This window comes from Anolis carolinensis, unplaced genomic scaffold (genome assembly GCF_035594765.1).
Source record: "Anolis carolinensis isolate JA03-04 unplaced genomic scaffold, rAnoCar3.1.pri scaffold_14, whole genome shotgun sequence".
NCBI lineage: Eukaryota > Metazoa > Chordata > Lepidosauria > Squamata > Dactyloidae > Anolis > Anolis carolinensis.
In genome coordinates this window covers 13,614,090-13,629,089 of record NW_026943825.1, presented here as the reverse complement: position 1 = coordinate 13,629,089, position 15,000 = coordinate 13,614,090, and the positions used below count along the sequence as shown (strand labels likewise).

Sequence of the window (15,000 nt, the reverse complement as noted above, 5' to 3'; positions counted from 1 at the left end):
ATTATTATAAATGTCTCCTGTGTCTATATAACAATATACTGTATATACCCGAGTATAAGCCTAGTTTTTCAGCCCTTTTTTTTTAAGACTGAAAAAGCCTCCCTTGGCTTATACTCGGGTAAGGATCCTGGTTGGCTTATATTTGGGTCAGCTTATCCTCGAGAATATATGGTACATTTATTATTTTTTCTCTATTATTATTGGTATTATTGCATTTATTATTTTTCTCTGTTATTGTTGCTACTATTACATTTATTTTATTCTATTTTTATTATTATAATATTTATTATTTTACTCTATTACTACATGTATTATTTTCCTGTATTTATTATTATTATTGTTACATGTATCTTATTGTTATTTTTATTGCATTTATTATATTACTCTATTATTACATTTATTATTTTACTGCCTTTATTATTATTATTATTACATGTATTATTTTACTCTATTATTATTAAAAGGATACATAAGCACATTTACATTGAAGAAGATGAGAATAATAATTGGATCAGAGTTGGACAGTCTTATCTTAAATCTGAGCTTGATGTAAATATTCAAAAACATTTAACCTACTGATGCCTCAATTAATGTAATTTTTTGGTATTTATCTATTTTTATTTCTGAAATTTCCCACCCTCGGCTGATACTTGAGTCAATGATTTCCCAGTTTTTTTGTGGTAAAATTAGATGCCTCGGCTTATATTCAGGTCGGCTTATATTCGAATATATACGGTAATCATATATAATACTCATATTATACTATACTAATAATATAATATTTTGTGTTGTCGAAGGCTTTCATGGCCGGGATCACAGGGTTGTTGTATGTCTTTCGGGCTGTGTGGCCATGTTCCAGAAGCATTCTCTCCTGACGTTTCGCCCAGGATCCATACCTCACAGCCTTTGAGGATGCCTGCCATAGGTGTGGGCGAAACGTCAGGAGAGAATGCTTCTGGAACATGGCCACACAGCCCGAAAGACATACAACAACCCATATAATATATTGTTTGTACATATAATATTGATAACAATATTACAATGCAATACAATATAATAATACACTATTATAATGGTATATTTATATTACATGTAATATTAGTAATAACATTGCAATATAGTGGTATAGTACAATATAGTAATATATATAGTGCTTATATTGTGCTATACTAATAATATAATATATTGTATGTATATATAACTTGTAAGCCACCCTGAGACCCCTTCGGGGTGAGAAGGTTGGGATATAAATGTCGCTAATAATAATAATAATAATAATAATAATAATAATAAGCCCTCGGTGGTGCAGTGTGTTAAAGCACTGAGCTGCTGAACTTGCAGACCAAAAAGGTCCCAGGTTCGAATCCGGGGAGTGGAGTGAGCGCCCGCTGTTAGCCCCAGCTTCTGCCAACCTAGCAGTTCGAAAACATGCAAATGTGAGTAGATCAATAGGTACTGCTCCAGCGGGAAGGTAATGGCGCTCCATGCAGATGTTGGAGGTATCTATTATTAGGTCTCAAACTCCATTAATTAGAGTTTAATTAACTCTAGAGTTCTGCCAGGGCAGTTCAAGTGGTTGGTTGAGTATGTTTTTATTGTATTTTATATACCTTGTTTTTAAATGTTTACATATTTAAAATGCATTTAGATACTGAATTTTATGCTGCATTACTTCAAGTCCCTTCAGGGAGATGGGGCAGGAAAATAATAATAATAATAATTATCATCATCATCATCATCATCATCACTATATTATATTTTATTATGACACAGCATTATTATTATTATTATTACTATTATATTATAATATAATATATATAATATAATATTATTATTACTACTACTGCGAGGGTTGAATGAAAAGTAATGCCTCCACCTTCGTAACTCGGCTTTTACAGTTCTCCAGAATCATTTTGTTGTTATTCTCCTTATCAGTTTTTCCTTCAATTTTGTCAAGGAACTTTCCATGCAGTGTTTTGTGCTGCCAGCTGTCAGCTCTAGTTTGTAGTGCGGTTTTCTTGTACTGGTTTTTTGTCTGCTGTGCTTTGCGGAGTTTCTGATTTTTGACTTGCACAGTGTGCATTTTGGGTCATCAGCTGATTTTTCGATCTTGGCCACATAGTTGTGCCTCTGTTTGTAGTCAGTCTGTGCGATTTTCTTACATCAGCTGAGGATATGATCAATGGTTTCGTCGGCTTCCTTGCACAGTCTGTATATTATTATTTTATTATTATTTCATACACAACAAGATTAGTACACAGCAAACAAGATCACAATGCTAGCTTTTCTATTGAATCACATGTCGGACACTTCCCAAGTGTCTAGTACTATGTAATGTATCGGCAAACAATGCGTGCAGATCTGATTTATTATTATTATTATTATTATTATTATTATTATTATTATTATTATTATGACACAGCAAACAAGATAGACATGCTGGATTTCGTATCACAAAATCACAAGTCGAACACTTCCCAAGTGTCTAGGACTGTGTGATGTATTATTATTATTATTATTATTATTATTATTATTATTATTATTATTATTGTGTGACACAGCAAACAAGACAGATATGCTGGATTTCATATCACAAAATCACAAGTCGAACACTTCCCAAGTGTCTAGGACTGTGTGATGTATTTTCGGATGATGCGTGCACATCCCAGTCGGGTGGCCTTTTGCAGTTGGCAGATCGTAATTTTGTCAATGTCTATTGTTTCCAAATGCCGGCTGAGATCTTTTGGCACGGCACCCAGTGTGCCCATCACCACCGGGACCACCTGCACTGGTTTCTGCCAGAGTCTTTGAAGTTCAATCTTGAGGTCCTGATAGCGGCCGAGTTTTTCCTGTTGTTTTTCGTCAATGCGACTGTCACCTGGGATGGCAACATCAATGATCCAAACCTTGTTCTTTTCCACAACTGTGATGTCTGGTGTGTTGTGTTCCAGAACTTTGTCAGTCTGGATTCGGAAGTCCCACAGTATCTTTGCGTGCTCATTTTGCAGTACTTTTGCAGGTTTGTGATCCCACCAGTTCTTTGCTGCTGGGAGGTGGTACTTGAGGCATAAGTTCCAATGAATCATTTGGGCCACATAGTTGTGCCTCTGTTTGTAGTCTGTCTGTGCGATTTTCTTACAGCAGCTGAGGATATGATCCATGGTTTCGTTGGTTTCCTTGCACAGTCTGCATTTTGGGTCATCAGCTGATTTTTCGATCTTGGCCTGAATGGCCTTTGTCCTGATGTCTTGCTCCTGGGCTGCAAGGATCAGGCCTTCTGTCTCCTTCCTTCTTCAGGGTCCCATTCGTGAGCCAGAGCCAGGTCTTCTCCTTATCAGCTTTTCATAGAATCATAGAATCATAGAACAGTAAGAGTTGGAAGAGACCTCATGGGCCATCCAGTCCAACCAAGAAGCAGGAAATCGCATTCAAAGCACCCCCCGACAGATGGCCATCCATCCTCTGTTTAAAAGCATCCAAAGAAGGAGCCTCCACAACAGTCTGGGAGAGAGAGTTCCACTGCCGAACAGTTCTTTTCCTTCAGTTTTGTCAAGGAACTTTCCATGCAATGTTTTGTTGTGCCAGCTGTCAGCTCTAGTTTGTAGTGCGGCTTTCTTGTACTGATTCTACTCTAGTTTGTAGTGCGGTTTTCTTGTACTGATTCTGCTCTAGTTTGTAGTGCGGTTTTCTTGTACTGATTCTACTCTAGTTTGTAGTGCGGTTTTCTTGTACTGATTCTACTCTAGTTTGTAGTGCGGTTTTCTTGTACTGATTCTACTCTAGTTTGTAGTGCGGTTTTCTTGTACTGATTCTACTCTAGTTTGTAGTGCGGTTTTCTTGTACTGATTCTGCTCTAGTTTGTAGTGCGGTTTTCTTGTACTGATTCTACTCTAGTTTGTAGTGCGGTTTTCTTGTACTGATTCTACTCTAGTTTGTAGTGCGGTTTTCTTGTACTGATTCTACTCTAGTTTGTAGTGCGGTTTTCTTGTACTGATTCTACTCTAGTTTGTAGTGCGGTTTTCTTGTACTGATTCTACTCTAGTTTGTAGTGCGGTTTTCTTGTACTGATTCTGCTCTAGTTTGTAGTGCGGTTTTCTTGTACTGGTTTTTTGTCTGCTGTGCTTTGAGCAGTTTCTGATTTTTGACTTCAATCACAGCAGGTTCTTCACTTTGCTTGACATATTCTGCCAGGGCATGTTCTTCTTCTTAATTATTCTTAATATGTTCTTAATAATATATACGTTTTTAAGGTTTTATAATGTGTTTTAACGATGTTATTAATATATCTGTTACTGTTTTGTTTTTATGATTGTATTCAGGGCATTAAATTTTGCCAATTTTTGTAAGCCGCCCTGAGTCCCTTCGGGCGGGATATAAATGTTGCAAATAAATAAATAAATAAATAAATAAATTCTTCTTCTTTATAAATTATTATTATTATTATTATTATTATTATTATTATGTTTCTAACTCCATTAGTGTGACACACCCAATGCTGGATTCCCTGCTAAAATGCACACCCGCAGTCTCCCTTAGTCTCGAGCCAGGGCAGTTCAAGTGGGATCAAACTGCAATAACCCTCCAGTGCAGATGCACTCGCAAAGCCTTCTCTTTCATCCCCGGCGCTCTCTGCTCTTCTTCCCTGAGCTGGCACTTTGCAGCCGGTCCCTTGCTCTGACATGATTCTTAGTCAGGGGAAAAGCAGGGCGGTCTCTGTATGTGAGTGTGCCTGGTGTGTGTGTGTGTGTGTGTTGCAAGGGTTTTGTTGGTAAAGAGAAAAGATTGGAAGCCCAGTGCAAGATCCATTGAAGGCAAGGGAGGATCAGCTGCAAAAAGAAAAGGGCTGAGCTGGAGGTGGGGCTGGGGGGGAGGGAAGGAAGAAAGAAAGAAGGAAAGAAAGAAAGAAAGAAAGAACAAAAGGCATATTTCCAAATATATATATATATATATATATATATATATATATATATATCATATATATGTGTATATGTATATATAATTCCGAAGCAATGAATCCGTAACGAAGAAAGCAACACTGGACATATTCGCACCAAGGGAAACCAAGAAACCTTCAAGAACCCATCGTTAATCAATCAACTTATTGATTAATACCGATTAATTGGAAGAATTGGGATGAAGGATCATCGTCGGCAGGAGAGACCGGATTGGCAGAGTATCTTTTTAAATATTTTTTAATATATATATCGAAATAGACTATACATATATATATATATATATCGGCATCTATATTTTGAAACGTAAGCAAAGAAGACATTTCTTTTTTAAAAATATTAATTATTATTATTAATTTGGAGAAGAAGAGGGAGAAGAAGATGCTGCTCCATTGAAGCCGGAGGGGGATTTTGGATCTCTTTGTCTCCTTCTGAGACTGTCCAGCATCCCGTCTTTGTTTTATTTTTTGGGGAAAAAGGGATCTGGCCATTCTGAATCCGAGGCTCGCCCCAGTTTCTCCCTCCCAGTTTTGGACCAATGAAGGAACCGGACGCTATCAAACTTTTCATCGGACAGATCCCCCGGAATTTGGAAGAGAAGGACCTCAAGCCCATCTTTGAGCAGTTCGGGAAGATCTACGAGCTGACCGTCATTAAGGACAAATACACGGGGATGCACAAAGGTGAGCGGGGTTGGTGTGCCAGAACGAACAAAAGCTTCCTATGGCTTCGCTCCAGAAATATGGGGAGTTGGAAGATACAGAGGAGATACAGAGAGGTTCATGAGATAGGTGGGTGGGTGGATGGGTAGATAGGCAGGGGTAGTTGTATGAATATTGTATATTGTATGCCGCTTTGAATCCCAGCCACAGGAGAAAAGTGGGATAGAAATGAATTATTATTATTATTATTATTATTAATTATTATTATTATCAATAATAATAATAATAATAATAATAATGGAAGGAAATACAGAGAGGTTCATGAGATAGATAGGTGGGTGGATGGGTAGATGGGCAGGGGTAGTTGTATGAATATTGTATATTGTACGCCGCTTTGAATCCCAGCCACAGGAGAAAAGTGGGATAGAAATGAATTATTATTATTATTATTATTATTATTATTATTATTATTATTATTTATTAATAATAATAATAATAATAATAATAATAATAATAATAATAATAATAATAATAATAATGGAAGGAAATACAGAGAGGTTCATGAGATAGGTAGGTGGGTGGGTAGATGGGCAGGGGTAGTTGTATGAATATTGTATATTGTATGCCGCTTTGAATCCCAGCCACAGGAGAAAAGTGGGATAGAAATGAATTATTATTATTATTATTAATTATTATTATCAATAATAATAATAATAATAATAATAATAATGGAAGGAAATACAGAGAGGTTCATGAGATAGGTAGGTGGGTAGGGGTAGTTGTGTGAATTTTGTATATTGTACGCTGCTTTGAATCCCAGCCACAAGAGAAAAGTGGGATAGAAATGAATTATTATTATTATTTATTAATAATAATAATAATAATAATAATAATAATAATAATAATGGAAGGAAATACAGAGAGGTTCATGAGATAAATAGGTGGGTGGATGGGTAGATGGGTAGGGGTAGTTGTGTGAATGTTGTATATTGTACGCCGCTTTGAATCCCAGCCACAGGAGAAAAGTGGGATAGAAATGAATTATTATTATTATTATTATTATTATTATTATTATTAATTATTATTATTAATAATAATAATAATGGAAGGAAATACAGAGAGGTTCATGAGATAAATAGGTGGGTGGATGGGTAGATGGGCAGGGGTAGTTGTGTGAATGTTGTATATTGTACGCCGCTTTGAATCCCAGCCACAAGGGATAGAAATGAATTATTATTATTATTATTATGTTGTATCTTGTACAACATATGTTGTATCTTGTATGCCGATTTGAATCCCAGCCACAAGGGATAGAAATGTATTATTATTATTATTATTATTATTATTATTATTATTATTATTAATGGAAGGAAATACAGAGAGGTTCATGAGATAGGTAGGTGGGTGGGTAGATGGGTAGGGGTAGTTGTATGAATATTGTATATTGTACGCCACTTTGAATCCCAGCCACAAGAGAAAAGTGGGATAGAAATGAATTATTATTATTATTATTATTATTATTATTATTAATAATAATAATAATAAATGGAAGGAAATACAGAGAGGTTCATGAGATAGGTAGGTGGGTGGGTAGGTGGGTAGGGGTAGTTGTGTGAATTTTGTATATTGTACGCCACTTTGAATCCCAGCCACAAGAGAAAAGTGGGATAGAAATGAATTATTATTATTATTATTATTATTAATTATTAATTATTATTATTAATAATAATAATGGAAGGAAATACAGAGAGGTTCATGAGATAGGTGGGTGGGTAGGTGGGTAGGGGTAATTGTGTGAATTTTGTATATTGTACGCTGCTTTGAATCCCAGCCACAAGAGAAAAGTGGGATAGAAATGAATTATTATTATTATTAATTAATAATAATAATAATAATAATAATAATAATAATAATAATGGAAAGAAATACAGAGAGGTTCTTGAGATAGATAGGTGGGTGGGTAGGTGGGTAGGGGTAGTTGTGTGAATGTTGTATATTGTACGCCGCTTTGAATCCCAGCCACAGGAGAAAAGTGGGATAGAAATGAATTATTATTATTATTAATTATTATTATTAATAATAATAATAATAATAATAATAATGGAAGGAAATACAGAGAGGTTCATGAGATAAATAGGTGGGTGGATGGGTAGATGGGCAGGGGTAGTTGTGTGAATGTTGTATATTGTACGCCGCTTTGAATCCCAGCCACAAGGGATAGAAATGTATTATTATTATTATTATTATTATTATTATTATTAATGGAAGGAAATACAGAGAGGTTCATGAGATAGGTGGGTAGGTGGGTAGGTGGGTAGGTGGGTAGGGGTAGTTGTGTGAATTTTGTATATTGTACGCCGCTTTGAATCCCAGCCACAGGAGAAAAGTGGGATAGAAATGAATTATTATTATTATTATTATTATTATTATTATTATTATTATTAATTACTATAATCAATAATAATAATAATAATAATAATAATAATAATAATAATAATAATAATGGAAGGAAATACAGAGAGGTTCATGAGATAGTTAGGTGGGTGGGTAGATGGGTAGGGGTAGTTGTATGAATTTTGTATATTGTACTCCACTTTGAATCCCAGCCGCAAAGGATAGAAATGAATTATTACTATTATTATGTTGTATCTTGTACGCCGCTTTGAATCCCAGCCACAAGGAATAGAAAAGTATTATTATTATTAATATTAATAATAATAATAATAATAATAATAATGGAAAGAAATACAGAGAGGTTCATGAGATAGGTAGGTGGATGGGTAGGGGTAGTTGTATGAATGTTGTATCTTGTACGCCACTTTGAATCCCAGCCACAAGGGATAGAAATGAATTATTATTATTTTTATTATTATTATTAATTATTAATGGAAGGAAATACAGAGAGGTTCATGAGATAGATAGGTGGGTGGGTAGGGGTAGTTGTATGAATGCTTTGAATCCCAGCCACAAGGGATAGAAATGAATTATTATTATTATTATTATTATTATTATTAATAATAATAATAATGGAAGGAAATACAGAGAGGTTCATGAGATAGATAGGTGGGTGGGTAGGGGTAGTTGTATGAATGCTTTGAATCCCAGCCACAAGGGATAGAAGTGTATTATTATTAATAATAATAATAATAATAATAATAATAATAATGGAAGGAAATACAGAGAGGTTCATGAGATAGGTAGGTGGGTAAGTGTAGTTGTATGAATTTTGTATGTTGTACACCGCTTTGTATCCCAACCACAAGAGAAAAGTAGGATAGAAATGAATTAATAATAATAATAATAATAATAATAATAATAATAATGACAACTAAATAATATAATAATAATATAATAATAGTAATAATAATAATAATAATAATAATAATAATAATAATAATGACAAAATAATATAATAATAGCAATAATACTAATAACAGCAATGATAATAAGTACATGGATGGATGAATAAATGAATTGATGGGTAGGTAGTAGGTAAATGGATGGATAGATGGATAGATAGGTTGGTAAGTGGGTGGATGGATGGATGGATAGGTAGTTGGGTGAATATATAGGTGGATGTTTGGATAGATAGGTAGGTAGGTAGGTAGGTGGGTGGGTAGATGGATGGATAAGTAGTTGGATATATAGGCAGGCAGGTAGGTAAATGAATAGCTAGGTAGATGGATAGATGGATAAGTAGGTAGGTAGGTAGGTGAGTGGATGGATGGATGGATAAGTAGTTGGGTATATAGGTAGGTAGGTAGATGGATAGGTACTTAGGTAGATGGATTGATGGATAGGTAGGTATTTAGGTGAATATATAGGTGGATGGTTGGATAGATAGGTAGATAGGTGGGTAGATGGATGGATTGATAAGTAGGTAGATAGGTGAGTAGATGGATGGATGGATGGATAAGTAGTTGTGTATATAGGTAGGTAGGTAGGTAGATGGATAGGTACTTAGGTAGATGGATTGATGGATAGGTAGGTATTTAGGTGAATATATAGGTGGATGGATAGATAGGTAGATAGGTGGGTAGATGGATGGATTGATAAGTAGGTAGATAGGTGAGTAGATGGATGGATGGATGGATGGATAAGTAGTTGTGTATATAGGTAGGTAGGTAGGTAGGTAGGTAGATGGATAGGTACTTAGGTAGATGGATTGATGGATAGGTATTTGGGTGAATATATAGGTGGATGGTTGGATAGATAGGTAGGTAGATGGGTGGATGGATGGATTGATAAGTAGGTAGGTGGGTGAGTAGATGGGTGAATGGATGGATAAGTAGTTGGGTATATAGGTAGGTACGTAGATGGATAGGTAGGTAGTTAAATTGATAGGTAGGTAGATGGATTGATGGATAGGTAGGTAGTTGGGTGAATATATAAGTGAATGGTTGGATAGGTAGGTAGGTAGGTGGGTAGATGGATGGATTGATAAGTACGTAGGTAGGTGAGTAGATGGATGGATGGATGAGTAGTTGGGTATATAGGTAGGTATGTAGGTAGATGGACAGGTAGGTAGTTAGATAGGTACTTAGGTAGATGGATTGATGGATAGGTAGGTAGTTGGGTGAATATATAGGTGGATGGTTGGATAGATAGGTAGGAAAGTGGGTAGATGGATGGATTGATAAGAAGTCGGCTATATAGGTAGGTAAATAAATGAATAGCCAGGTAGATGGATAGGTAGGTGGGTAGATGGATAAATAAGTAGTTGGGTATATAGGTAGGTAGATAAATGAATAGATAGGTGGATGGATAAGCAAGTGATTAGATGAGTAGGTGGGTGGATGGATAGGCAGTGGGGTACATAGATAGGTAGTAGATAGGTGGTTGGATGGATAGGTAGGTAGGTAAGTAAATGGATGGATAGATAGATGAATAGATCGGTCATTGTAAACGTGGAGATTGATGAAAAGATAGGTAGGTGGGAAAATGGATATAAAGGTAGTTGAGTAAAAGGATAGATAGGTAGTTCGGTAAATGGATGGACAGATAAATAAATAGGTAGTTGGGTAAATAGAGGGATTGACATGTAGTTAAGTAAGTAAATGGACGGATGACTAGAGAGAGAGAGAGAGAGAGTTGGTTGTTTGGCCAGATTTCTTATTTCTGTAGCCAAATGTATAGGTTTATGGTGTAATGCGAACCTGGGAGCCTCCTGTTGTTGTTGTTGTTATTATTATTATTAATAATATTAATATTAATATTAATAATAATCTCCTGTTACTATCATCATCATCATCATCATCATCATCATCACCACCTCACTTTTATCTCTTGATTGAGATGCAACTTGGCCTACATTTTGCACTTCGCGCATGCTCAGGAAGGGGTTCCGGGGTCAGCTGCTGTTTACCTTGCCTGTTTGAGGCAAGCACAAGGATGAAAGCCGAATCCCGTTTTTCCGAGCTTTTATTTCATTGCATATGGTTGGAATTTGACGCCACTTGTGCAGACGATAATAACAATTAGAATACAATAGACTACGACAATATTGTGATATTATTTGTATTCGTTTCCCGTTCCTTCTTATGGCAGGCAGGGCACAACATGGTCCCAAATACATTGTGATGACACCGTCACAATATGCATGGCGGAAGGATTAAAACACAATACAAATACATATATTAAAATACAAATAGAATGTGTTTGAAGTTAACTGGAGAGTCCTGATGGAAGATATAGTTTAATAAAATATTATAATGTACTAGCTGTGTCCGGCCACGTGTTGCTGTGGTGTAGTTTGTTGGTATGGAAAATAAAGTAATGAGAAGCAGCCAGCTTGAATTGTACTGAATAGTCTTGCAGCTTAAAAGCCTGGCCCCTTTTTACATAAGGGCATGTTTGTTTGTTTTTTGATGGTCACTCCTTGGAAAGTGATTAGTTGTGGCGTAGTGGACTAAAGCCTCGTGACTTGAAGGTTGGATTGCTGACATGAAAGCTGCCACGTTCGAATCCCACTCGGGGAGAGCGTGGATGAGCTCCCTCTGTCAGCTCCAGCTCCATGCAGGGACATGAGAGAAGCCTCCCACAAGGATGGTAAAAACATCAAAAACATCCGGCCGTCCCCTGAGCAACGTCCCTGCAGACGGCCAATTCTCTCACTCCAGAAGTGACTCAAGTTGCTCCTGACATGAAAAAAAAATGTTTTGTGGCAAAATTTGGTGTGATTTGGCCCAATGGTTTTGTTGTTAACTCGGTCCTGATTATGCACATTACATTTTAATATATATAGATAATAATAATAATAATAAATAATGCAGACTGTGCAAGGAAACCGACAAAACCATTGATCATATCCTCAGCTGCTGTAAGAAAATTGCACAGACAGACTACAAACAGAGGCATAACTATGTGGCAGAGGACACTTACAAGGAAAACAAGCAGTCAAAGAAGAGGAACATGCCCTGGCAGATTATGTAAAGCAAAGTGAAGAACCTGCTTTGATTGAAGTCAAAAATCAGAAACTCCTCAAAGCACAGCAGACAAAAAACCAGTACAAGAAAACCGCACTACAAACTAGAGCTGACAGCTGGCACAACAAAACATTGCATGGAAAGTTCCTTGACAAAATTGAAAGAAAAGCTGATAAGGAGAAGACCTGGCTCTGGCTCACGAATGGGACCCTGAAGAAGGAGACAGAAGGCCTGATCCTTGCAGCCCAGGAGCAAGACATCAGAACAAAGGCAATTCAGGCCAAGATCGAAAAATCAGCTGATGACCCAAAATGCAGACTGTGCAAGGAAACCAGCGAAACCATTGATCATATCCTCAGCTGCTGTAAGAAAATCGCACAGACAGACTACAAACAGAGGCACGACTATGTGGCCGAAATGATCCATTGGAACGTATGCCTCAAGTACCACCTCCCAGCAGCAAAGAACTGGTGGGATCACAAACCTGCAAAAGTATTGGAAAATGAGCAGGCAAAGATACTGTGGGACTTCCGAATCCAGACGGACAAAGTTCTGGAACACAACACACCAGACATCACAGTTGTGGAAAAGAAAAAGGTCTGGATCATTGATCTCGCCATCCCAGGTGAAAAACAACAGAAAAAACTCAGCCGCTATGAGCACCTCATGATGGAACTTCAAAGACTCTGGCAGAAACCAGTGCAGGTGGTCCCGGTGGTGATGGGCACACTGGATGCCGTGCCAAAAGATCTCAGCCGACATTTGGAAACAATAGACATTGACAAAATCACGATCTGCCAACTGCAAAAGGCCACCCAACTGGGATCTGCGCGTATCATCCGAAAATACATCACACAGTCCTAGACAATACCTCACAACCTCTGAGGATGCCTGCCATAGATGTGGGCGAAACGTCAGGAGAGAATACTTCTGGAACATGGCCACACAGCCCGAAAGACATACAACAACCCTGTGATCCCGGCCATGAAAGCCTTTGACAACACAGTCCTAGACGCTTGGGAAGTGTTTGACTTGTGATTTTGTGATATGAAATCCAGCCTATCTATCTTGTTTGCTGTGTCATAAAATAGTAATAATAATAATAATAATAATAATAATAATACATCACACAGTCCTAGACACTTGGGAAGTATTTGACTTGTAGTTTTGTGATACGAAATCCAGCCTGCCTATCTTGTTTGCTGTGTCATAATAATAATAATAATAATAATAATAATAATAATAATAATAATAATAATAATACATCACACAGTCCTAGACACTTGGGAAGTATTTGACTTGTGATTTTGTGATATGAAATCCAGCCTATCTATCTTGTTTGCTGTGTCATAATAATAATAATAATAATAATAATAATAATAATAATAATAATAATAATAATACATCACACAGTCCTAGACACTTGGGAAGTGTTCGACTTGTGATTTTGTGATATGAAATCCAGCCTATCTATCTTGTTTGCTGTGTCATAAAATAGTAATAATAATAATAATAATAATAATAATAATAACAATAATAATAATAATACATCACACAGTCCTAGACACTTGGGAAGTGTTTGACTTGTAGTTTTGTGATACGAAATCCAGCATGTCTATCTTGTTTGCTGTGTCATAATAATAATAATAATAATAATAATTATAATAATAATAATACATCACACAGTCCTAGACACTTGGGAAGTATTTGACTTGTGATTTTGTGATATGAAATCCAGCCTATCTATCTTGTTTGCTGTGTCATACAATAATAATAATAATAATAATAATAATAATAATAATAATAATAATAATAATAATAAGTGGCATTTAAGAAGGGAAAAATCATTGAAAGTGAGGGCATCAATATGCCCAATGGCCAAACAATAAAGTGTCACCAGCCAGAGGCCTATAAATATCTGGGCATATTACAGATGGACAACATCAAGCATGAACATGTGAAGACTGTGGTCAGCAAAGAATACACACAAAGGGTCAGAAAAATTCTCAAAAGCAAGTTCAATGGAGGCAACACCATCAAGGCCATAAACACCTGGGCCATACCTGTCATAAGATATACTGCTGGCATTATAAATTGGACACAGGTGGAACTGGACAATTTGGACAGAAAAACGAGAAAACTCATGACCATTCATCATTCACTGCACCCTCGCAGTGATGTTGACCGGCTGTATCTGCCTAGAAGATCAGGGGGCAGAGGACTCTTGCAAGGAAAACAAGCAGTCAAAGAAGAAGAACATGCCCTGGCAGAATATGGAAAGCAAAGTGAAGAACCTGCTTTGATTGAAGTCAAAAATCAGAAACTCATCAAAGCACAGCAGACAAAAAACCAGTACAAGAAAACCGCACTACAAACTAGAGCTGACAGCTGGCACAACAAAACATTGCATGGAAAGTTCCTTGACAAAATTGAAGGAAAAGCTGATAAGGAGAAGACCTGGCTCTGGCTCACGAATGGGACCCTGAAGAAGGAGACAGAAGGCCTGATCCTTGCAGCCCAGGAGCAAGACATCAGGACAAAGGCCATTCAGGCCAAGATCAGAAAATCAGCTGATGACCCAAAATGCAGACTGTGCAAGGAAACCGACGAAACCATGGATCATATCCTCAGCTGCTGTAAGAAAATTGCACAGACAGACTACAAACAGAGGCACAACTATGTGGCCCAAATGATTCATTGGAACTTATGCCTCAAGTACCACTTCCCAGCAGGAAAGAACTGGTGGGATCACAAACCTGCAAAAGTATTGGAAAATGAGCACACAAAGATACTGTGGGACTTCCGAATCCAGACTGACAAAGTTCTGGAACACAACACACCAGACATCACAGTTGTGGAAAAGAAAAAGGTCTGGATCATTGATGTCGCCATCCCAGGTGAAAAACAACAGGAAAAACTCAGCCGCTATGAGGACCTCATGATGGAACTTCAAAGACTCTG

General features: G+C 36.8%; 1 protein-coding gene across 5 annotated transcripts in view; it reads left to right on the top strand.

Annotated features, from left to right (window-relative positions):
- The window catches only part of celf3 (CUGBP Elav-like family member 3), an 89,488-nt gene that overhangs the window by 1,099 nt on the left and 73,389 nt on the right, over positions 1 to 15,000 (top strand). The window contains exon 1 of one of the 5 annotated variants that reach the window (XM_062965293.1): positions 4,679 to 5,635. The exons of 1 other annotated variant lie outside the window; for it this stretch is intronic. In XM_062965293.1, the coding sequence (XP_062821363.1) occupies positions 5,491 to 5,635 (145 nt within the window). In that variant the 5' untranslated portion in view covers positions 4,679 to 5,490. Of the gene's footprint in view, positions 1 to 4,678; positions 5,636 to 15,000 lie in introns of those variants that run through there. 3 more of the 5 variants (XM_062965292.1, XM_062965295.1, XM_062965294.1) reach the window with 3 other exon arrangements.